At 36.8% G+C, this 24,759-nt stretch overlaps 1 protein-coding gene across 5 annotated transcripts in view; it reads right to left on the reverse strand.

Annotated features, from left to right (window-relative positions):
* Positions 1 to 1,739: 1,739 nt before the first annotated feature.
* NSMAF (neutral sphingomyelinase activation associated factor) overlaps positions 1,740 to 24,759 on the reverse strand; it is a 37,782-nt gene continuing 14,762 nt past the window's right edge. Inside the window, exons 7-31 of one of the 5 annotated variants that reach the window (XM_061342924.1) lie at positions 23,959 to 24,030; positions 23,530 to 23,577; positions 23,384 to 23,436; positions 22,789 to 22,918; positions 21,757 to 21,828; positions 20,810 to 20,918; positions 19,377 to 19,553; positions 18,551 to 18,630; positions 16,727 to 16,817; positions 16,575 to 16,638; positions 16,401 to 16,452; positions 15,260 to 15,380; positions 14,829 to 14,960; positions 13,127 to 13,169; positions 12,520 to 12,683; positions 10,919 to 11,027; positions 9,411 to 9,469; positions 8,642 to 8,709; positions 6,946 to 7,013; positions 6,595 to 6,718; positions 5,802 to 5,885; positions 4,649 to 4,799; positions 4,164 to 4,266; positions 3,075 to 3,184; positions 1,740 to 2,099 (exon numbers count right to left, since the gene is read on the reverse strand). In XM_061342924.1, coding sequence (XP_061198908.1) covers positions 2,005 to 2,099; positions 3,075 to 3,184; positions 4,164 to 4,266; positions 4,649 to 4,799; positions 5,802 to 5,885; positions 6,595 to 6,718; positions 6,946 to 7,013; positions 8,642 to 8,709; positions 9,411 to 9,469; positions 10,919 to 11,027; positions 12,520 to 12,683; positions 13,127 to 13,169; positions 14,829 to 14,960; positions 15,260 to 15,380; positions 16,401 to 16,452; positions 16,575 to 16,638; positions 16,727 to 16,817; positions 18,551 to 18,630; positions 19,377 to 19,553; positions 20,810 to 20,918; positions 21,757 to 21,828; positions 22,789 to 22,918; positions 23,384 to 23,436; positions 23,530 to 23,577; positions 23,959 to 24,030 — 2,379 coding nt within the window. In that variant the 3' untranslated portion in view covers positions 1,740 to 2,004. Of the gene's footprint in view, positions 2,100 to 3,074; positions 3,185 to 4,163; positions 4,267 to 4,648; positions 4,889 to 5,801; positions 5,886 to 6,594; positions 6,719 to 6,945; positions 7,014 to 8,641; positions 8,710 to 9,410; positions 9,470 to 10,914; positions 11,028 to 12,519; positions 12,684 to 13,126; positions 13,170 to 14,828; positions 14,961 to 15,259; positions 15,381 to 16,400; positions 16,453 to 16,574; positions 16,639 to 16,726; positions 16,818 to 18,550; positions 18,631 to 19,376; positions 19,554 to 20,809; positions 20,919 to 21,756; positions 21,829 to 22,788; positions 22,919 to 23,383; positions 23,437 to 23,529; positions 23,578 to 23,958; positions 24,031 to 24,759 lie in introns of those variants that run through there. The other 4 variants (XR_009723856.1, XM_061342925.1, XM_061342926.1 and 1 more) reach the window with 4 other exon arrangements.

Raw genomic sequence — 24,759 nt, forward strand, 5'->3', positions numbered from 1 at the left:
TTAATTGGGTTGTTTGGTTACTAAATTATATGTCTCTGGAACCACTGTGGCAAGTGCTTACTGGCAGTAAATTGGTGGCTTCATGTAGCATTGGTGTGGTTCAGCGTTATGGGCACAGGGCCTGTGGCAGTCATCCTTAAGTTCCTTGACAAGTTAGTTTGCTTTGCTATGAAATCCCTGGAGCCCAAAACAATGTAGTACTGATGCCTACTGATAATGTGACAAGGTGAACTTGATTATTACACGCCCCCTTATAAAGCTAAGGCAATGAGGCAGCTGCTTGAGGGCTCTGTTGTGTGAGCATGCTTTACAGCAGACAGCAAACCTCAGATGCAGGATCTGGCATCCCATCTTTAACCAAAAGAAAGGGTATTTTCTGTCTGAGGTAATTCAAGACAGGCTCCTGTTCCTCTGGTTTAGGTCAATAGGAGGCCCCCTCATGACAAAGGAGCACAGCTGTGCCCAAAATCACCCAAGACATTTGCAGGCAGGTGTAGAACATGATTATTTTTTTCTCTTTGCCTACACACAGCGATACTTGGGAAATAAGTATAATAAAAGGTGAAGAAACAGGGCAGCCACCAGACATTGTGCTGCATGATTAAGACTGGTAACATGCTGATATGGGTTAATCTTTTGCCACATGTGCTTTCACCACACTCATGGATTACATAGAAAGATTCAAGTATTTGCTAAACCAAGTGAGTAATGCAGCTGGTATACCAGTTCACTTTACCAACATGGCATTATTAAAAATGAAACTCCAGCATAATTAAAAGTTGAGGGAATGAAAAAACATCCCTTAACCATGAAACAATTGTTCTACAGTTAAAGCCACATTGATGTTAGGTGTCAAACCCAAGGCAGGGTAACTATAGTAAAAAGACTGACTGTAGCTTAAAAGGATGCATGTCTTTGACACATCATAATACCAGCAGCAGAGAATACCATCAGCGAAATAAATATTGATCTTGGGGCAATGTCAACTGCAGCTGTTTGGTGCTGTTATCAGCCATTAAAAGACTATTTCAAGTCTTTAACTTCAGAACAGCTCTTTGCAGGGAGTTATATCCTGAAGTTCTACAGAGCAAGTAAGCCCAGTCCAACACTGCTTTATCACTGGGTTAAAACAGAGAGGATAAACCCACGAGCTAGAGCTCTATTTAAACACTGTTGTCTTTAAATTCCATCTCAAAGATGATTTGAGTTGAAAGAGGCTGTGAACACCAAACAAAGCATGAAGATGCCAAAGATTATTAAGAGAAGGATAGTAATAGAAGTGATAGAAGGCAGTAGTAGTTTATCGTAAGACTAGCTTCATGCCCATTATGAGGAAAGATTTACATGTTACATGTATATATAACTGTTCTGTTAGGGGATCAGTTTTATGCTTGGCTTCTTTTCAGGCTAATACAAGAGGAAAAAGCAATGTGAAATATATTCTTATTCTCCTCTATGCCTTTGCAAACACACATTTGAAGACTAGACAGTAGACCCACCACTGCTCAGAGCAACAGCTGCCTTAGTGTTTAAAATAGTATTTACCATCATCTGCATCTTCACTAGGAAGAAAGGTTGACTATACAGGAGGTACATACATTGTGTCATGAGATGTGGCACTAAGCTGCAAGCATCCTTAAAGACTTCTTAATGCAAATGCTGTTTCTTTGAAACTAGTTCAAACAGCTATCTAAGATGCATTCTATGTAAATCAAACAATGACTGCAAGTGAAGAGCTCTTTAATTACAGAAAAATAGGTCTTTAATTTCATCTCAGATATCATTTTAGACAAGCGTTTTCTGTATGATAAGTCCATGAAAAACAAATGCATACACAACAGAAGTTAAGAGCTCTCAGTGAAGTCACCGTAACATAGAAAGTTGTAGTTGAACAAAGCTTCCTATCTGGTTGAACTTCAGCAGCCATCATTGCACACAGTTAAGTTCCTTTAAAAGATTTTGTTTAAAATAAGAGTTCATTTAAACATCTGGAGGGAAAGGCATTTAGTATTGCAGTTTCCAGAATACGATTTGTTTGTCTTCCCCTCCTGTAATAACACTGTTGCACTGTTCATTCATCCACATGGACATTACGGCACCTGGGGAATGAAAACCAACCAAACAAGTAAATCCAAATGCAAATAGAGGCAATACTCAAGATGATAGAACAGGTCTTTTTGAAAGAGTTTAGGATCATCTGATCATTAGTTTGGCTTACACTGAGACTACATATGCTGTGAAGAATGTTAGTTGGCTTCTAGGTGGCTGCCTCTATTCACAGTAATGTCGCATGCTACATTGCCTCAGCTGGCTTCGGGTACTTAGAAGGACAATGTCAGCTGCAGTACAGAATGAAGATGGCACATTGGCAAAAAGATTTGTGGGGACAAGGAGAGAAGGTTTTTCTAGAAAGTGGGATTTTTTTCTCTCCAACAGTGGGCCTTTTTAGAAGTAATTCACATTTTCTAGAATATGCCTAGAAACCCACATCTAATCTAATGATTTCTCTAGCTACAGAATGATCTCTGTACAGATCAAGTTCCAGAGTACAAGCTTGTAATAGGGAAGTTTGAAGTAACTGTTCATCAAGGCAGCCTGAAAAACCAAACTGAATAAAACAGATAGTTTCTCTTTTACACAGCCTGATTAGTAATTTACTGAAGACTATACACATACATTTAAGAAGCCTATAAATCCCCATCCCAAACTATTTTGCTGGTTAATTTGTTGTTAGACTGTCAGTCTGGGTTGACTTCAACAAAGCATCCAACAGTGCAGTCTATACTACACTTACGGCTATGAGATAGAAAATTGATAATTTTTGTAATGTTGTATGGATTAGAAAAATCCCAGGTCATTTACCTTTGGCCAGTCTTGTAAACAGTCATATTCCTGCATTGTTAATAGATTTCCTAGGAGGCCCATGGGGACCTACTTTTAGTTGTGGTACTCCAGATAACACATTGAGAACAGCTCACTGACTCTGCAGATGACTCTCAAACTCTTCAATACTAAGGGAGCTTGAAGATAGGAATCTTCCATGCAATCTGAGAATAGGAATAGTTCAGGCATACCTGTATGTCCTTTGAGTCTTTCAGTAACTTTTCCTCCAAGAAGGTCCCAAATCAGTAATTCACCAGATTGACTTCCTGATAAGATGGTATTTCCATCCCATTTGAAGCACCTGCAAGCAAGTCTGGAATTAATTCACTCCAGGCTCTTGTATAATGAGAGCTAAATATTTCCAAACTGACCAAGCCAAAAAGAATTGAAAATGAGGTACCAAACTGAAGGAAACTCTACTGTCTAACACAGTCTTTCTGGAAAGGTTATTCCCCAAACTATTTTGAAGAGTCATGACCCAAACTTGCTTCTCTTGACTACCCTAGTCCAAACCGCACCTTTCCCTAGCAGAAGGATGAAACTTAATTCCTGTATTAGAAAGGGACCCAGTCAGCTGTACATGTTTATAGTACCTAAGGGCTCTCATGAACCACCATTTTCACTTGTGTCACTTCATATTCCTGAAACATTCATGCAAAGAGGACTTTCAGGGAAATAACTGAAGAATAAAAGATTTACACACACATTCATATACATACATAGCTATGTATGCACACACAAAAGGAACCAACAAGTGTACCCCATGTATGGCTGCTATGTTTTTACTTCAGTAACTGAATAAGGATTCCATCTGTTTACCTGATAAACCATGAAGAACTGGTTTGTGAAAAAAAGTGATCCCTCTTCTTATAATAGTTAATCTTTTCTTAGATTATTGAAAAAAAAAGGAAGTGTTGCAAAAGATAAATATTTAAAAAAGATCCTTGACAGATGAAACAAGCAGGAGAATTGTCTCTGTTAGAGATTTGGAAGCTGCAAACTTAACTACAGTGCCCATTATCTTTCATGGATGTGAAAAAGTTGTTAAGAAAAAACGTGAGTTGTTTACTTAGATACTTGACTGATTTTGTCCCAGGTTGGAAAGCTTGATCTTAATGCACACAACATACATGCTAGAATGTCAGCCTTTGCACTTTAAAAAGCAATTCAGTAAAACAAAGATGACGGTATTACTGCCCTTTCCATCCTGCTATCACCAACCATCAAACATCTCCAGAGCTGGCCATGCAGCTTCACAATCCGCATGTTGTCAGAATTACCTCTGTGGCTCCTCAGTGGTTACAGAAGATATAACCATTCCAGTCTGTACATCTATTACTTTAAAACAACAGTCCTCTCCTGTGCTTAGTAGATGCCTGCTGTCTGTACAAAAGCAAACAAAAGGAACAACAATAAAATAGCATGTTTAGACATGCAGTCCTAGTTACCAAAGCAGTCTGAAATAGAGCATGTTGGATGAGGCATTGCCTGACCTAGGTATTTATAGAGACTTAATTTTTAATATGTTGTCTAAACAAGCAGTGATAAAGTTGGTTTAAGTGTTGAGACCACTGGTTTACAACCTAGTATGGCCTGGTTTACAGTTAATAACTTCTTTATAATGGAGATGAGTGGAAATCCAAAACATCTCACCATCCCCCTTAAAGTAGCAATTCCAACAAGAAGAGTGTATTACATTGTATGAAAAACAAAATTCCCTTTGACATTCCCAATGATGCATATTAAAAATTGAAATCCAACGTACCAGGACTAAAAGCAGCATCAAACACAGTTCCAGAATGACACGGTAACTGGTGCAACGCTGTTGCTGTAGTAACATCCCAAACACTAATGGTACCTTCTTTGGTTCCAGACACTAGTATAGTATTTGCAGCATTAAGGTTGATTGTATTTACCTAAGAAGTTAAACATCCCATGATTCTCTATTCTTTCACATGAGCCATCTTGATACAGGTTTTAAACACACATAAAGCAAGCCCATTATCTGCAAGATGTTATTTTATTTACAAAAGGCTTTTACATTTAATTCTGCAACATCCTTAATTATTACAAATCCTGCCTGTATAAAGTAGAAGATAGGTCTCTTTGATATTATTTTAAAATGCTTTTTCTTTGCAGAATCATAAATAGAAATGACCATTTTTGACTGTTTCTAGTTCCCATGCCCTCCCCACCTAAATGCAAAAATTTGCCCTTAAGGGTGAAATTCTTCTTTACTTTTAAAATATATCCCAGCTGTCAGTTGTTTCCAGTTCTTTTGGGTACAGTTCTTAAATGTTATCAGAACTGGTTTAGTATTTGTCTATTATGTGACCTGTTAAAAAACCTAAGCATTAATAAGGTTTAAAACACAGTATATTCTAAATATACTACTAGAATGACATTAGAGACTATAAATAAAATTTAGCAGTTACACATTTATGATTCACTTCACCCAATGTGTTTAATATAGTTACAGTGAAATCCACTAATGTATTTTAGAGCATGGTAAAGAACTTGCAGGCATTCTTTTTCATTTGCTTGCCTTTGGCAAATCCACATTAAAAAGAAGCTGTAACAATACAAATACCTGAAAAACATGAGTCTGAAAACAAAGCAGCAGACAGAAAGTCCCCAGTCCTCCCTTTCCTCCCCTGGAACTTTGTGCTTACAAGCTAAGCAAGACAAAAAGCCCCCAGGATCAGACCTTGACCAGGGAAGCAAGAGACACTGATGCAGGACATATCAGACAAAAAAAGCCACAAAAACCAAACCAGCCCCCTCCCCTACACATTTCCAACAACACACCCCGAGCCTCCAACCCAATCCTTGTGCTTTAGTACTAGATCTTGACTTTGATTTTAATGAGCAATTAATTTTTATATTCTGAGATACCATATCTCTATCCACATACTTACACTAACTTCATGTTCTAGCTCTGCCAGCAGTTCAAAGTGGTGTTTTTTACTGCCCAAGGTCTCTCCAGGAGCACAGTGCCACACCTACAACACGGATATTTCAGTTTGCTCAAGGAAGCATTAGTATAACCCTGGATGAGTTTCTTTAGCACTGAATTCTCACATTACAAGGAGGGCTGCTTGTGTGAACTCTGGACCTTGCCTGCGTGGCAGAATGCAGCAACAGCAAATGGCACCTGAACTCATTTACCCTAAAGAGCCACATACTGAACAGGACTATGCTGATTCCAGATAGCTTACAGAAGCCTGCTTAAGTACAGGTACATCACTGCACTGAAGGTATACTTACCAAAAAGCCATATACATCCTTTCCTGTCTCTAATTTCCAAATTACCTTTCCACCTAACTGTAGGCATGCTCTTTAGATAGCAAGTTCCTGGTCCACTTAGCTGATGAACATAAACTACACTACTGAAACATTTCAGAAGCCTATTCTCAGCAAACAAAATCATGAGTCAAGGTCACAGAACACTCCAGTTTCTCCTACAAATACAATTTGCGTCCAAAACCTCTACATTTAGAGTAGGTTAGAAGAAATTTAAAGTAACACTTCATCTTTGAAACAGTTGAGATAAAGCTAAACGAAGAAGATAGATACTCTAGAAGCAAATCTACTGTGACACTAAGTTATTATTCCAGCACAATAGGTACATCCACTCCAAAGCATTTGGCTGGCTGAATATTACAAAGCACTAGGGATAGTTATTGAAGTACAACAAACCCATATACAAACCTTCACAGTGGAATCCCAAGATGCAGAATACAAACGCCCATCTCGCCAGCAGATCTGACTGACTGCATCATCATGTCCCATTAAGATGTCTTGCTGTCTTCCAAATGCAATTGAATAAAAATATCTAGCAGGAGAAGGTTATAAAAGCATTATATCTTCAGAAAACTTCAGGGTTTTTTTTCTAAATAGATGGAAGTAACTTGGCTTCTGCAGTTTCTAACACATCTACTGAAAATCAAGTAGAAATACACACTGCATTTAACAATGAATTTTTGTATCATTATCTAAAACCATAAGCATAACAACCAAGGCACTCAGTGTAATTCAATAAAGTAAGTAGTAAATACGCACATATGATTGTCCCATGAAGAACTTATGACAGTGGTATCTCCTGGTAAGATTAGACAAGATGACAAAGCCTGTAAGAAAGAGAAAAGGAAGTAGTGTTCAATCTCTTACCCCAATGCTTCTGGAGAACAGGAAGCATCTTAATCTTCTATACACACAACATACAGGTGTTATATGACACAAGAAAACCCAACTTTATAGGTTGGACACTGAACAGCAAGAATATTTAACCCCTGGCATATGTTCAGGAGGCACTGAAATTAAGAAATATATACAGAACTGATGGAGCTCCTTTTTCAAAATGCTGATATCTCAAGGACATGGTATGTAATTCCTCACTCAGGAGAAAATGGGTCAGCTCTTAATCTTGTAAGGTACTATCAGTTCTAGATGCAATCACCTAACAGAAACTAAAAATGAAGGTTTCCTTTGATGTTTGTTCTCCATGACAGCTACTTACGAGCTCAGCTCTTCCAAACAACAGGCGTTAACTATCTAAATCCTGCATTTCTCAACAAGAACATTCCTTACAGACAGATGCTCAGTTACTTTACCATCAGTGGAAGCAGCCAGGGAAAAAAAATAATAAAATCAGCCCAGTACTTCTACTAGTATCCTTACTGGTCGTGTTTTACACCTGTTTTAAAAAAGCCAGTAAAATGCTGGACTGTAAAAAGACTACTCCTTCTGGCATTGCTGCAACAGATCAACACTAAGACTACAGACAGGATAATAATAAAGAAAGAAAAGGTATACAAGGCCTCCTCATGAAAAAATGACTTTTGGCTTAGGAGTCAAGAGCTCCCTTTTTACAGTGCCAGGAAGCAACATATCCTAATTTTGCTTTAACTAAAGCATTAGGAATTGCTGTATCTAGCTTCACCACCTAGTATGTGCCATGGCAGGCCATGGGGTCTTCATTCTGCACCTTACCTGGGGATCTGTTAGAATCCATAGCATGCTCTATGTAGGCAACCCCTTTGCCTTTTTTGTTCCACCCCCCCCCCCCCAGAGATGAAGGTACAGAGAAGGTTGTTATATCTTAGTATCTTGCCTCAATAAAGGATCGTAAACATGACAATTGGGAGTGAATCCCTGTGACCCAGGTCTGCCCACAGTGCTCAAGCACAGAAAAATCAATACAGAGTCTCTTTCCAAGGTCTGTTTTAGAAGCAGATTAAAAAAAGTTGTTCAGAGCTTGCAGAGATCACTGCTTACTGAGGAAAGACGGCTCAAATTCAGCCAGCAGAGATTCCACTCTGTGTGGTTGTTTTTCCTCTGCTAGTTGACTCACAGCCTTCAAACATTTGGCAGCAGCAAGGCAACGCTGGATGTGAGCACATGGGTGGGATTTAAGCTTTGTGATTCTGATCCCAGTGGCAGTTCAAGGTTGTTCAGAAAGACTCCTCTGCTCATGCCAGACTATTTGTCTACTGCAAGCCCTTTCCTGGATAGCAGGGCAACTTAGAACAGAGCTAGCACAGAACTGCAACCATCTAATGCTCCCATGTTTCATGAATGCGCTCTGTCTCCCTGGAGGCCTGACAGAGTCTCAATTCACTCTGCTAAATTATTCACACGCAATACAATTGAGTAGGCAGGAGAAGAAAAGAGGCACTGATGTTTACTAAGAGCCATTTCTCTAAGTAGCTTTCAGAAGATTCCCAATGATCTTGTTTTTATTTTGACAGCAGCTTACCATGTTTGAAAAGGACACGCTTCTCTGGATTTTTTTTGATTCCTTAGAAAACATCTTCAAAGTTGAATCTGGAGATAATGGACAAAATAGAAGATAAAAAGACTGGTTTATATTATAGAAGATACTGCTATTCCAGTAATTTTGGTCCTATCTGAATATTCAAATAGCTTGCTATGAAAAGTATACATAGGTTTCTCATAGTCTTAAACTCTTTATAAAGCTTGTGACTGAAGCCTGGATCTATCCCGTTCTACACCAGCTACAGAGAGACTCCCCCATGCCCATCAAACTGTAAGAACACTCCCGTATCTAGAAGGAGAAATTACCACCTTCCTGAGCCTAAATATAGATGATATTGAGACCTTTGAGTCTAAGTGATCTAAAACTTAACACGTTCATGTACTTAAACTATTATGGGAAAAATACCTTTAACTTAGTTTTTATAATAGGAGACTTTCAAAGTGACAATCCAAAAGCCAAACAGAACTAGCCTTTGCACATGAATACTCTCAAAAAGTAAGAAGGAATTGAACATGAAATGAAAACAAAGATCATGCATTTGGCATAAGATTAGGACTGCTCTTTTCATGACTATAAAAACCCCAGTGATTCCATAAATACCGCATTTGACATTGTCTTTGCTGTCAGTGAAGATATTAATGGGATTCAATCCTAACTACATTTCAGAGTTTCATGCTATTTTGTTCACAAAACATTAACCTGCACTTACACTGCAGGGTCTCATAAATACCTTTGCAATAATACTTACCCTGGGATGTAGTGAAAACAGAAGACCCATTGCAAGTGACTGCTATTCCAGTAATTGCCCTGTTTAATACAAGGAAGCTTATAGGTGATTTAATAGGTTTTAAAAATTAACTGTAAATTGACTATGGTTTAAATCTATTTGATCTCTGCAAGGGCTAAGACATTCAAGGTGAGTAAAAGCACTACAATGGTGTTTTACATAACTAGAGACCAAAATGTATCTTGATATGAAAAGTGAAACATCACTACAAGTTCCCCATACTGTTCTGCAAGAACTTCATCCTCATCAGAAAGGACATGCCCAATGAGAGGACAAATAGTTTCACACTGAGTCTTTCCAATTTGGGATTAGCTACAGAAAGTGTCAGGAATGTGCCTAAAAGCAGATACTGAATACCTCAAGTGTCAGGAATCAGAACTTGCATGTCTTCTCCTCAACTTTGACAAAATCACTGTAGTCTAGAAATTTAGACATATAGCTTGTATTAGGGAGTTAGTCGTTAGGAAGCACAGAGGGCTCTGCACAGCCAAAATTCTGTCATGCAGACCTACTTCTAGTTTTTATCAGCAATCTTAAAGCAAAACCCAACAAAATCCACAAAACAAACAAACAAACAAGCTCGCACCAAGCAAACAAAAGGATTGGAAACTGAAATTCAGTCCGTTTTCAAGTTCTGGATTTTCCTAACCCTAACAGTCTGGTACCAGAGGCCCTTTCTCACTACAAATATTACTTTGTTTTCTGGACAAGAGAATGTTTCTTTTCTATATTGTTTACAGACACCAAGAAAGTAGTTGCAGTCAAAGCAGTAAGAAATCCTCCTACTAATTCAGCCACCAGCACAAGGGATGGGGCCAAAGGAAAATCTTCTTTAAAATATAGCTGTTGTTCATTGTTAGGTATTTTCATAGTTCGCCTGAACTGCCCTTGCTGACTCAAGACTCCCAAGGAAACCATCACAACAGTAGTTTGACACCTGGATTAACTGAAAGCCTATAGCTGGAGACTTTGCAAGCTGCTTATACAGCAGAAGCTCAAGGTGTACAGTACTTGAACTTGTTTATCCTTAAAAATCAAATGGAATAAATAAGTTAGGTCCTCCTGGGGTTACAAAAATATAAATGGAGGCAGGGTGGTTGAAACTAGATGATCTGAAGGTCCTTTCCAACTCTAACCATCCTATGATTCAATGAAATTTATCTGGCTGCTGCTATCACAGTTTTAGAGAAGGGTAATCAATATCTGCTTCAGCTACCAAAATGACGTGGAACTTAGCTCTAGATCCATATAAGGAACAACAACAACAAACACAAGCTGACAAATACCTTTTCTGGGTTGATAACCCAACATATACTCAGAATCATCTTGTATAATCGAATCAATGAGCTGTCTCACAAAGAAATGTATTTACCTTAAGACCTAACTCATCATTCAGATTGACATGCAGATACTTCCCCAACCCCAAAATTAAATGGAACAATTTTGACTGCGAAAAGAATAGTACCTACTCTTTGTGAATTTTATATTGCTCATCTAATTTTAGTTTGGCAATGTTGTTCCAAGCAAGTGTTATACTTTCTTCTGTCAGATCTTCAAATGATTCTTCATTTGGAGAAACTGCAATAAAATGCCACAATAAAGCTCCATCACAAACAGAAAAAGATTGACTTCAAATAATTAGGTAGCTGAAGTTGCAGACAAAGACGAAAGCACAGAAATTGTGGAGAGATCCAGGAATAAGAATTTTTAGCTAAAGTAGAAAGTGACAAGTTCACCAACTTTTTGTCAGATTTCTTCCTGAATGCATAAGCTTACACAGTCAAATATATGCTGTTGGGTTTTTTTTCCCCCAAAACAGGGCTTCTAAACTAGAGTCTTGAGGGAATACATTTCCAAAATGGAAATAAACCCAAACCAACCAATCAACCAACCCTAAAACCAAACAAAAAAACTCCAACCAAACAAAAATGCCAAACTAAAAAACCCATAGGCTTTTCTGCAGACATGTTTTTGTGTTCTATTGCAATGTCAAGAGCTTTTAAAATGGAAAAATATCAGGATACTCATCTACTGCTACAAAACAGCAGGTTCTTTTTTTGTTATTCTATTGCATTCTATTAGGAGTGTCAACCTCATTTTGCTGCATTGTGGGGATAAAAAAATGCAACAAAATTGAGGCAATCAGATCTCACTCACTATAAGAAAGCCAAATCCAACAGGAACCATTGAACTGTGAATTAATGATTTCAGCAGCATACCACCATATCTGTTTAACACACATGAACATTATTATTACCATATACAACTTTCAAAACCACTCTTGCTGTTTTCATGCTACAGGTTGCTACTGTAAGTACCACTCCACTTCTCTGCTTAAAAATGAAAGCCATCAAATGGTAAGTAAATTCAGGGCAACCAAGAAAAACCTTTCTATGTGATACCTGGGCTGAAGACCCAACTCTATTTATAGTTAAACCACTATGTTTATGAAGAGGGCCAAAGCATCTATGCTTCAGAGAAATGGTGTAAGTAAGTTCTGCATTGAACAAAAGACTGTGATAGCATTCCATGTCCTTTTCTTGAATAAAGTGCCCTGGTTTCAGCTGAGCTGAAAGTTATTCAATCAATTAAATTCTTTACAATTTTAATTTAAGTCATAGGAAAGGAACAAAATGTAGGTGCTTAATATAAGTTCTTAGGGTTTATTTAGACCAAGCCAATCAATCACCCTAAAGACACCCCTGTCCAAAAACTGATCAAATCTTTACATCATTTGGAATGCCTGCAGATATGGTCATTGAAGCTGCTGTCATATCAGCTTGATTTTAAAATGTCATAAAGAAACAGGGATAACAGCCCTCCCACAGCTTCAAAAGCAGAGGCTGAACAGTCCCACAGGAAATCACAGGGACAGAAAGCAAAAGGCAGGACAATGCCTGTATTTCCAAATATCAAATAGGTCTTTCCAGTTTAACAATTAGTTCGTGGATTTGAGTTGGCTTACTGGGAAAGTGTCCAAGAGTTGTATAACAAGATCCTGTGGGAGAAAGATACAGAGCTTGTCAAAATTACAAATCATTACATGGCCAGTTTATCTGTAGACATTTACCTGGAGACTCAGTTATGGAAACATTGTGACTAGATGTTCCAGCCAAGCTTTTCAACTTCGGCATTATCCTTCGAGGATGCGGAATTGTAAACAACTGTTTCGGTGTCTGTCCAAACTCCAAGATTTGTGTCAGCAGAGCTACTTTTTCGTTGGGGTCCATAATACTTTCCAAAAACAAGATACTTAATTAAGCCAAATAGGCGAGTACTTTTTCTTCTTTTCTTCCCCTGAAAGCATGAGCCTGCCTGTGCAGTTACTACAGCAGTATAGTCCATCACAGTTCTTACGGAACTGATTTACCACAGATGTGAAGAACAGTCAGAAGACAGCTTCATAATTTTGCTAATGTACGATGACAACATGCTCATCAACTAAAAATATAAAGCAATGTTACAAAGCCAGACTGAAGAAGTTTTCAAGTAGCAATCTTTCAACACATGATAAAACCAAGAACCCAGTGCTGGTTTTCTACATATCTGGGAGCATGAAATGGAAGAGCTACACCATTCACGTTCAGAGTACTTTTACAGCCACCAGAGAATCTGGAGGGATACTGAGAAATTCAGCTAACTGCTTTAACAAAACCATTCAGATTCTTTTTAATTACCTGTTTAAATCCACTCCTCCTTCATAAGTTAATGGGTGAAACACTGGGGGGGGTGAGAAAAAAAAGTTTATTTGCACTATGTAGCTATACAAGGACACCTACTTGCATACATACTATAAAAAAAAAAAAAAAAGCTGTATGTTTTACTCAACTTGGTTATATTTAAGCAACTAAGTTATTTCAGCAGGCTATAGAATCTGAGATCTTGTGCTTTAATCCTGTATTTCTTACCTGAAGAAAGTTTAGGATTTCTAAGAGACTCAGAGTTTCAGAATAAGTCAGTCCTTTCATAAAGGAAGAATTACTACTTAGGCTTCATTAAATATCCTCTACCCAATAAAGAAAAAAAAAAAAAGCACAGTTGCATTAACTGGATATTCTCAAGTGTCCTCAATTTATTATGCTAAAAAAATCCATGTTGCAGCAGAAGCAGCACACTGTGCATAAAATGGGCTCTCATTTGAGAGGTAAAAATATAGGTGCCATTATTTAAATGCTCATTTACCATATTCAAAGCCCCTGGCATGTTGTAATTGGCGCTTATGGTCACAGCATGAGTGGATGCCAAACCCTACAAGCCTAAAATATCACAATTTACAAATACGTCAGGAAGCACATTAAAAAATCCTCAACAAACCAAACCCAAGAAAATAAACAAACAAAAACTCCATCACAAAACAAATCGCATTATCTTACCCAGGAAGTAGAAAAGCATTACTACAATGAAGAGTTGCCTATTGCTTCTCTCCCCACTGCTGTAAGAAGTTCTCTTTTCCAAACTTGTATCTTCAAAAGTGCAAACTACCTCAACATTGTTACTTCCAATCCATCCAAAACATCAAGGCTTCTGGAACAAATACCCTAAAAATCTGACTAATCTTCCTTTACCTTTTCCTTATTGAGTAGTAGCACACATAGCTAAATATCACACTGCTGAATAACTTAATCATTGTTATTACTGTTAGGTCTAGATAAATTAACACATCCATGTAGCAGTGACCCCTTTTGTAAGCATTTACAACAATTACATACATGCCCAGAATAAGACTGCAAGCAGTAAAGCTTTCAACACGTACAGTAAGAAGTATGTATACTACTGCAGTTGTATATATGTACACAAACTTAGTCACCTACATGATTTATATTTTTTTTTACATTCTTGCTCCTAAAGAGCTTTAGCCCATTGGCCCCTTCTTTCACTTGCCAATTCTCTCTCAGAATGATAGTTAAAAATCGCATTGAAATTCTCACACTGCAATTACAGCATAGGAAAGTTAAATACGTCTTTATGTAGAAACCCTACAGACTCCCATTTTTAATTGGGAAACAGCAATTCCACACTACATTGCCACATCATGCAGTGCGAGCAAATAACAGCAATGCTGCAGACCCTTCTTACCTACCAGAGAATAGAATAGTTAGGGTTGAAAACGACTTTGAGATCATCTAGTTCCAACCCCCCCTGCCATGGGGGTTGTATGCCGTCATCTTAAGTACATCTTCAAAGATGCAAATCCAAATGAAAGCAATAGATTTCACTAGATAAGACATTATTTCAGTAACAAAGAACTGCATTTCCTTTAAGGATCAAACATTCAAAGGGTAGTTATGAATGCTTAAATCAGACACTAGAAATGCTCTTATTTACCATTCCTACCTAATTAAAGCATCTTCTATTTTTTTCTATAAAGTATATATTTACCATTGTGAGCTGCAACTGCTTCAGTTCCTTTCTGCTTGTAGCCAAATATTATGTCAATCCATTCATGAAGATGTTCTGATACATACTGACTTTCTAAAGCTTCTCGACTCTTACGAAGAAAGTCATCAGGACCTGGCAAGAGAAGGAGAAAAGTTAATTAAAGGAGAAGATATACCACCCAGTACTGGTATCCATCTCTGTTCCTCTTCGTTCTTGAGAAAGCAAGCAACCAAAAAAACCCCAACACCCCCACCAAACATCAAATTTGCTTTAAAAATTAAACATAACTATTAATTATGTCGATGTTTTGAAGGAAAAATTCCTTCATAAGAAAACAAAACAGGCATTTTTGAGAGAAGAACTGACATCCCAGGAATCCAGATCATCTTGAATTAATATTCAAATTTCTTGTATTATGAATTATTTATTACCTGACGCCCAAGGGGGAAGCTCTACATCATCAACCATTTTTCCACCCTGCCTTTTTCCCAAGTCCAGCTTCAAACTGTTTACTAGAAAACTAGAATCATTTTCATAAAATTCTGGAATCAACTGAAAAAAAGAAAAAAAAATAAAAGGAAGTTTTGAGATTAGCTGGGATTTCATCACTTTAGTAGAATACTAGAAAAGCCCCTAAATATTTAAAATAATAAGTTAATAACTTAATAAAATAACTAATAACTTAAATAAAAACTAAAAGTTACCAAGGTTTATATACCAAGCCCTAAAATTGGGTAGTCATTTTTCCCGGCTTTTCAGTAAAGCAGGTCTGGAAGCTTCCCCCCATTATCCTTCCAACTACTAGGTGATTTTCTGAGCTAAATTCAGAGTGGCATAAATTTTTTTAACATGTAATATGTGACACATGAACCCATAACATATAAGAGTATCTTCAGAACTCTCATTGTATAGCCATCAGTTGAGAGTCAAGGCAAAAAACATAGAAAATGAGAATGACAAAAGTTTCAGAGGTTAAGCCAATAATTTAAAGACCACAATAGCTAACCATTAACTATAGACTTTTTTTTTTTAAGAATCACTATATTAAAATCCTTTATCAAAGAAACCTTATTTAACAGCACCCACTATAAGACAGTTAATCATTCTCAACATATTATACAAGCTATAGTCTCTATAAGGCTCAAAAGCCAAAAACTTCTATAGTTTAACCTTTCCAGATGTACTGTTGTAATACAGCCAAATCCTTAGAGGATTCCAGCAGACAATACATAAAACTGCATCTTTTCAACCTTAATCCACTTTGGTAATTCTCATTTATTCCAGTAACATTCACAATTACAGTTCTGTTAAATTAAAAGCCAGAAAGCAGACACAGACAAGCAATTATGGAATTAAATAGAAGGAAGAAGTTAAAAATGTTAAAGGATTCAGAAAATGCAGTCAACTGGCTTACCACACACACACCTAAACCCCACAAACAACAGAACAAAAAACCCCCACCAAACATACCTCACCCCAACCCAAAACTCTCAAATCAACAGGAGACCGCTAAGAACAGAAAGCTTAGCAGAGATTATCAAGAAGGACTAGAACAATTTTCCAGTCAATTACCTCTTTGAAGTCTGTTGCACCATCCAAACAGTTTTTCCAGGTCTCTGCAAGGCTACATAACACATAACAGTCATACATTTGTTAAAAAAACCCCACAGTTTTTAAAGCTTTGCACTCCCTTGATGCATATTTGAAAACAAACCCAAGCTCCTTATAGACAAAATGTAAACAAACCTATTGAATGTTCTGTCAGCATGATCAAATTTTCCATTCTGCAGACAAAGCATATATTCTGGAGCTAAGGAGAAAGAAAAAGCCATCAGCTTGCTCCAAACCTTGTCCACTTTGGAGGTAACTGCTCAGAAAGAATGTAAAAACTGTCTTACCAACTCTAACGAGATAAAACAAAACATATCCTGGGGATGAATAATGGCTCCCATACATGAACTTAGGCTCTGGCATTTCCTGATAACGTGTCTGCAACGTATGAAGAAAAAGAGGTCTGTTTAAAATCGGCACTCCTGATTTCCTTCAATATTGAATATAAACACACTTTTTTTAAAAGCCAGAGATTAGGACCACCCTCTTTTTCTTCATTAAACAATGAAACAAACTATGTTCTAATAAACATGCAGCTGTAATCAGATCAGTAAATCTATAAGGCAAAAATTCTTTGCAACTTTGAATCCAGAGTTACCAGGTTTTAATCGTTTTTCCTCTCTCATATGTAACTGCAGTGACTCAACTTCAAAGGAGTGGAAACAAGCACTTCCTCTTTATCTTTCATATGAAGTGTAATGAGAGTACAGAAGAATGTACTGACTTAATTCAACTTGGAAGATTCCCTCCTATCTGAAGCTCCAATGTGTTATTCCCAAAACTTATCATAATCTAAATAAAATTACTTTTACTGCAGTAAGCATGAGGCAGCTAACAGCTTGAGGAAACAGTTATATCTTAGAAAGAAAACGCTGTTTACCATTACTGAAAACATAATATTGATCACGTTCTTTCCTTCTACAGTCTTAGGAAGCCCTATTATTTTGAAATATTTAATCCTTTTTGTCAATATAATGCAGTTAGTCTGGCAACATTTTTTTCTAATGCTTCACTAAGAACTAATAAAGGTTCCAAAGCATTAAATATATTTATGTTCTTTAAATGACTGTGGAATAATTACTAAATATAAATTACTAAATAATTAACTTATATTCTGTAAATAAGTTTGGAATAATTAACTTGCGGTAAGAGACAATTTTATGAAAGAATAAAAAGCCAAGAAACCGAATACCTTCTAAGTCTTTAACTATCTGTTTAACTATTTATGAAAAGAAAGCCTGCCTACTTTGAAAAGTGGAAAAAGACTGGGCACTACTATGTGCATGTGGAAATTCCAGGTTGGTGGTCTGATCTCCATGGATTCAGATTTCCTCCATTTGAAGTACTCTCCCTCAAATTCAGCATTTTTCTTAAATGGAAGTACTTAAAGATTTCCGTAACTTTGTCCTGTTTAATTCTGATACATATTTTACATTGCACATTTAAATCTGTTAGTCTTGAGGTTTTATTTTTCCTTGGGGGTGTTGGTCAATGAGAAACTGAACATGAGTCAGCTTCAGTGTGTGCTTGCAGTCCAGAAACCAACCGCGTGCTGGGCTGCATCAAAAGGAGCATCACCAGCAGGTCAAAAGAGGTGATTCCTGCCCCTCTACTCTGTTCTCGTGAGACCTCGCTTGAAGTATTGTGTGCAGTTCTGGTGTCCTCAACATAAAAAAGACATGGAACTGTTGGAGAAGGCAGGGGGGTCAGAACTATATGATCTAAAGGTCCTTTCCAACCCTAACTATTCTATGATTCTATATGTTTGCAGTACCTCAGTGCCTGCCACACAAATGTAAACGCAGTAATTAAATGGATTTGGGGATTTTCTTTTAAAAGTGAGGTAAAAGCATTTAAAACCATATACGTATGAAACAGTAGTAAGAGAGAGAAAACAGATTAAAATAATTTTAAATTAATACTGTCAAAATCAGTACTGATGAAACTAAGCTGAAAAATAAATGTGGTATGTTTATAAGTAAGTTTGCTCAGATCAGGTTTATAGTTAGTGTTAGATATCTACATAATTCCCTTGCGTGATAAAGGTCCTTTTATTAACAACATATATAAGGCAAAAAAACTGTAGCACATAAGCGCCAAGATATACATACCAATAGTCTATCCAGCCTTTCCTTATTCAGGGCACCAATTGGCTTACTAAGGTCACGGAATGTTTCAGGTTTTGTCAGATCTAAAGAAAACCCAATTAGACTATGTATTCTACTAGACAGGAATATAATCAATATTTAAAACAAAAGAAAAAAAACCAAAAACAAACCAAAACAAAACCCAAACCCAATACAAAACCACTCCAATAATTTTCTCTGCTTCATTAGTGCAAAAGAATCATCTTACTGTAAATGGCTATTCATTTCTTCTTACAGGTAAATATAATCTCATACCTCTTGCTTAAGAACAAGTAGCTACATACAACTAGCATCACCTAGTCAATACAGGTCCCACTAGCTGAGGCACAAAACCAGCTGTCATTGTTCTCTTCTTACGTGTTCACTATTCTGTCAGGTTACAGTTAAGTCCCACCAAATTATGTGACTGAAGTGTTTGAGCGGGTGCCGATGAATAGCATGAGATTCCCCTACTCTACCACATGTATATGGACACAATTCTCAAAAGGGCAAGCTCCCAACACAAATTCCATTAAGACCCCTAATCAAGAAGTCTAATTTAGGCACAAGCCTTGTTAGCCTCTTCCTTTCAACTTATAATGCTAAGAATTGTCAAAGAACACCTAGATTCTACACATTTCAGTGCATCCAACTTGTTCCACGAAAAGCCATTTTACTGCACAACATCCAAGACCACTAATGTCAAGTTCATTCTGATGTAACATGAACTTCATGCAGTGTAAACACCCTCCTCCCCAAAACATTTCAGGTTGAACAGGATACACTAACATGCCTTTTTGTATACACATACCTAATACTGAACTAGAGTAGTCTGCTATTATCCAGGGAAATACAGGATACTGAGAGAGATCATTGCAGCTTCTATCAGCCAGATTGTTGAGATGAAGAAGATATTGGTAATTTGATATATGTCCTCGCTGCCATTGCAACATATAACTTTCAGCTGTATGTTCTGTAATGTGATTTTCTAAAACAAAAGAAAACATTAAGAGTTTTGAGGTTTGGAGTTTCACCCCCAAATTATACCATGATTAGTATTATGCAATATAAAATAATTAAGGTCAGAGGTGCTTAAAAGAACAAGTCAGAATTGAATGGCAACTTCACGTTTCAAAATCTACCATACTTTATACATTTCTTATATGATCTATTCAAACAGAACTAAGCTACATCATCACTATCACCATCTTCACCTGCAGCTTGAAATTTCACCTCTGAAAGTTATGCAGAAAATGAAGTTTGAAGCAGGGTAATAGCATGCAGTTAATTCAATAACAGAAACAATCACATCAGAATCTACTTCCTTTTAAAAGGAAAACCTAAAAGATGAAAATGATTCTCAGAGGACGCAATCATTTCTCTGTGGACTTTCCACTTTGCTTTGTGAAGTGGAGAAAATATCAACGGATATTTACGCAAATTCAGTAAAACAGAACTGGAGTTCTGGTACAACAACAAAATAGTATGAAATTTAAACACTTTCAATACTGGTAGTAAACATGAGTTGCAATGTTTAGTTGTAGTCAGATTTCTTTTTCTCCTTTTTCTAGGAACCATGCAAGCCTGTTGGCTTCTGTTCATGATCTGCAAAAGATATGCATCACTTTCTTGGAATTAATGTATACAAGATTTAATAAAAATGAAAAATTAACTGGTTCAGAATGGTAATTTTCATCAACCACTTCTATGACTTAGGAAAGTTCAGATATTTATGTGTGCACTGGGAACCCAGCTATTACAAGAACTTTCTTAATAGTATTTTTACTTGGACTTCAACAGGTGCCAGGGGTATCCATCCAAAAGGCAGTCTATATTCTTTCAGCAAAACACAGTTTAGCTGAGTGGATCTTATTTAATCCTTGCTTTGAAGATAAAGTGTTTTGTGTTGGTTTTTTGGGGGGGTGAAGGTGGTAAGGAGGCTGCTGGTGCAGTGGAGTTAGGGGGAGGTTTTCAATGACAGTGCATATCAAGTTACAAATCAAAAGAATTAGCTTCACTTTAATAATGCTGTCTTAGCTTTCATACTCAGCTCTTCAAACACAAACAGAATATATGCCACTTCACAATATTTACTCTGAACTTTGCTGCTTCTTCTAAAAAATGTTCGGGGCTAATACATCTGTTTATTCTTCTCATTCTTCCCACGTAACAACAGAGCAAATCCCAGACAAATTTCCCCACACAAGGTACTACAAACTACATTAGTAAATAAATACTGCAAACCTATATATGTTGCAATAAGGAAATAGAGCTCATCTCGATCTTGATAGTTGTAGAATTTCAAGTAGATGTCAGAACACAGATCATTTTCTGTGCAAAATACTTCAAGTCCCTTAGAAGTTAAAGGGAGGGAAAAAGTAAATGAGAGCAATTACTGACAAGCTGTAATATTCTTTTTTTTTTTAACAGAATATTCCAGTAGCTATTATCTAAAGCTTAAGTCTCTAAACTGCATGACGATTTTGCTCACAAAGTTTAACATTTTGAACTTTCCTATTTCCAATCATAAAAGCATTCAGTTTACAGCCAATTGAGCAAATAGCTTTATAGCTGTCCATAGACTGGCTCTGTCTGGATTGATTAAGCACAGGTAATATCATAACTGAGTGGAGTGAGACAGAGTAAAATGTCTATTTAGCTTAAACGTGTTTTGAGACAAAAATTTTGTTTAAGACTGAAAGTACAAACACTGAAAGCATACAACTGAGGTTGCACCGCAGCACTCTCATTACTCCTCAGTCATGTACAGGGGGACTCATCACTCCACATTAGTCTCATCTAAACCAGCAATCAAACTCCCTCCATGAATCAACCCAGAAAGAAAATACACCATGAGAGTAATTCATTCTATTCCATGATAGGTGTTTGAGATAAATGGAGTGAACCACTCCCTGGAGATACTCCCTTCTACCTTCCCCTACACTGACTGCTTATGAAAGACATTTTTCATCCTTGACAGGTTTCACTCTTCCTGCTTTCAATCTTTTAACAACACAGGGAACTAAAACACTTAAAAGCCAGAAAGGATCTTCTGAGTGCTATTCACTATTTAACCCAGAGTTTTTAAAAACACATAGATTTTAACTAATGATGCACATAGTTTCAGCTGGTCATTTTAAGAAACAATATATACAGCGAGATATTAAAATGAAAATAATATTTGAGCTTACCAGTGGCATTAGCCCATGCCTTCTTTTATAGATGCGACGCACATTTTGCAGTGTTATCTGTACTACTGGTTTCTGTGGGGAAACAAGGGAGGGGGAAGAAAAGATGGAGATATTCTAGAAGGTTTGTGTTCTTCTACGTTAACCTCTCCAGTCAATATGAAATTTATCTTGAGTAGAGATACTAGAAATATGAAAACAATATCCATCCATGTAATTTTAGCAGTGGAACAGCAGTTCTAAGCAGTTATATTAAAAAGAGAAAGCTTGTCTTTGCTGTTAATTCTTGTATGAGTAGCAAAGCAGTTTAAGAACAAAGAACGAGCAATGTATTATCAGCCGAGTCTGTCACCAGTTATAATAATCATGCAAGAGAAAGGAGCAGAACACAATGAACTGTGTTAAGAATAAGGATGCAACTGAGCTGCTGATCAAACTGTTTGCCAATGGTGTCACCTGGTGGACAGAAATTGAATGGCATTTTGTCATCAGCTGTGAAATACAATTTTCCTTGTGTGGGCACAAGTATCAGTGGCCTGCTAAGACTAACGCTGCTTTTTCTGTGAGAAGGCTCCAAAGCAGTAATGTCTGCAACATGCATTCAGTTTTCCTCTAGAGAAAAAAAATATTAGTTTAATATAAAACCTAGCTAAGATCTTCCAATATGAAATAAATGTATATAAAGCTCTTACTAGGTAGGAATTGCATCACAGAGCAAAATTAAGAAATTTATCTCAAATGAAGTGTTACAAAAACTAATCCTTAAAAATATCAATAGGGAATGAGCAAAGGGCATTTTGTGCTTTGTCAGGAGGAGGTCAACTTTAAGCAAATTAGCACAGAGTAAAGCCTCAGAATCAGAGATATGCTTGAATGCAACACAGCAGCAGAGATCAAGGAGCTTGATTATAAATGAAAACAGTCTTGGAGATGTGCTCCATGTGCATTTAAAAGGAACAATACAGAAAATGAAAATTGTCCACTAGAGGAGCAGTGTGCTCATATCATATGCAAGACCATCTATGAGGCACTTACAGGGTATCCATTAAGAGGCTGGAAGTACAAGTTAGCATCAGTAACACACACATGCCCTGGATTAGTCACCAGTGGTGTCACCATTTCTGCTTTACATTCCATATGCAGCGTTTCAGAAATGCTTTGAAATCTACAAGTGAAGAAAAGGAGTGAGTTTACCTCCAGTTCTTACTTAGGTATAGCTACCCTTAAGTTCTTCAGAAAGGGGACTTCACTAACCCTATTTTAGGTACAAAGAAAGTTCTTTGCCGAGACCTCTACTTTAAGAGGTACTCCAGGAAGTTGCCATATTCTCCACCAGCCTCAGAGCAGCAAACCAGTTGACTGTTTTATACAGAGCTTTATTTGGCGTTTACTGATGCCTGATTTGCAACAAATTCATAAACAGAATGGTTTGGAGACAAAGTAATACATTCATCTTTGCAACACAGAATTTCCCATTCTCTGTTCCAGATAGTTCAGAATACAAGAGAACACAACTCTGAATTAGAGAACTTATGCGGAACCCAAAGAAGAAGACATTAAGTACTGATGCAGCAGAGTAATCAACCAACAATAGGAATAATTTTGCAGTACAAAGTAATTAGAAAGATACCTGTTTTTATCAAATGAAGTTCTAGCCAAGCGCGATTGCAATATAGCAGTTATCTAATGTGGAGGGAAAAAAATAAATGTCTAAGATTCAAATGCACTCAGAATTTCATTATTAAACAGTGATATCTGGAATAATCACATACTTACCATGGCAGCTTGATCTCCCATCTTATCTAGACAAGAAGCCCTGTAAAGCTGAAGAAAAATGAGCTGTAGGTGAAATAGCACAGAGATGTCCTACACAGCTCAGAAGCCAATAGAAACTAGGGGGGCTTTGAGCATTCTTGGGGTCAGATTACTAAAAGAGCTATTATTACTTGTTTTTAAAGTAGGACATGCTTGTTCATTGCTACTGACATGCTATTACTTTGCCTGTATACTATCATCCTGCATAGTAAAAGCTAATACAAGTAGCTTACAACAGCTGTCAAAACTAGATGCTGTGTTCAACTACTACATTTTAAAAACAGATTCACCAAGCTTTCACCTTGAGAATAAAGCAAACTCTCCATTAAATATTAAAAGACAAAAAAAAAGCTGCAATAAAGTGTTTAGTGATATCAAATAACCACATACTTGATGCAGAGTTTGCACAACATCTCCTAGCTTTCCAGCAACATCCAGTTGGAATAGGTGTTCTGTTCTACCCTAAAACCAAAAGTACATTTACCACAAATGAGTTTAAAATAAATATCAGTTAAAAAAAAAACAAACAACAACAACAACAACAACAAAAAACATTAAAACTAAAATCAAAATACTCTAAAACCTGGTCAAAGTATGCTATCAAAGGTTGCAGTATACCCGAAACATTCCAAAGGCAGATGTTAAACCTGATTTTTTTTTTCTTTACATCTATAGCTTCCCTGTGATAAGCTCTTTGTGCAGTATTTAGTCTGTTGTTTAATACAATGCAACATAACAGCTTTGAAGTGAACAGATAAATGTAGTGTAAACATCGGTAAATGCAGAACTAGTATCTGCTCTATTTTAATATTAAGTAAACACATTTAAATATAGAACTAGTAAATAACATGCTACATTAAGCCAGCTTCTGTATATCTTTTAGCCAAAAGATACTAGACTATCAAATCTTTAAAGACTAGGCTATAAAAGTTATCGTTCTCCTCTACATAAATACTTTTGAGCTGAAAAGATCCCAAATCCAATTACAACCTGTTGTGACTAGTCACTAATAAGGAATGCACTAACACATCACAGTATATGTGGCATACTCATTTTTCCCCTGCAAAGTTTTTCCAGCTTTCTTAAATGTTGTTTCATGACACATATTTCTGGTTTTGACTGTAATATATTAAAAGTATGTGCATTGATCAATGGATCAATTGATGTTTTACACATAACTCATATTTAGCA

This window comes from Neopsephotus bourkii, unplaced genomic scaffold (assembly GCF_033783945.1).
Source record: "Neopsephotus bourkii isolate Nb327-2 ecotype Australia unplaced genomic scaffold, CSIRO-AGI_Nbou_v1 NB_1820, whole genome shotgun sequence".
NCBI classification, from domain to species: Eukaryota; Metazoa; Chordata; class Aves; order Psittaciformes; family Psittacidae; genus Neopsephotus; species Neopsephotus bourkii.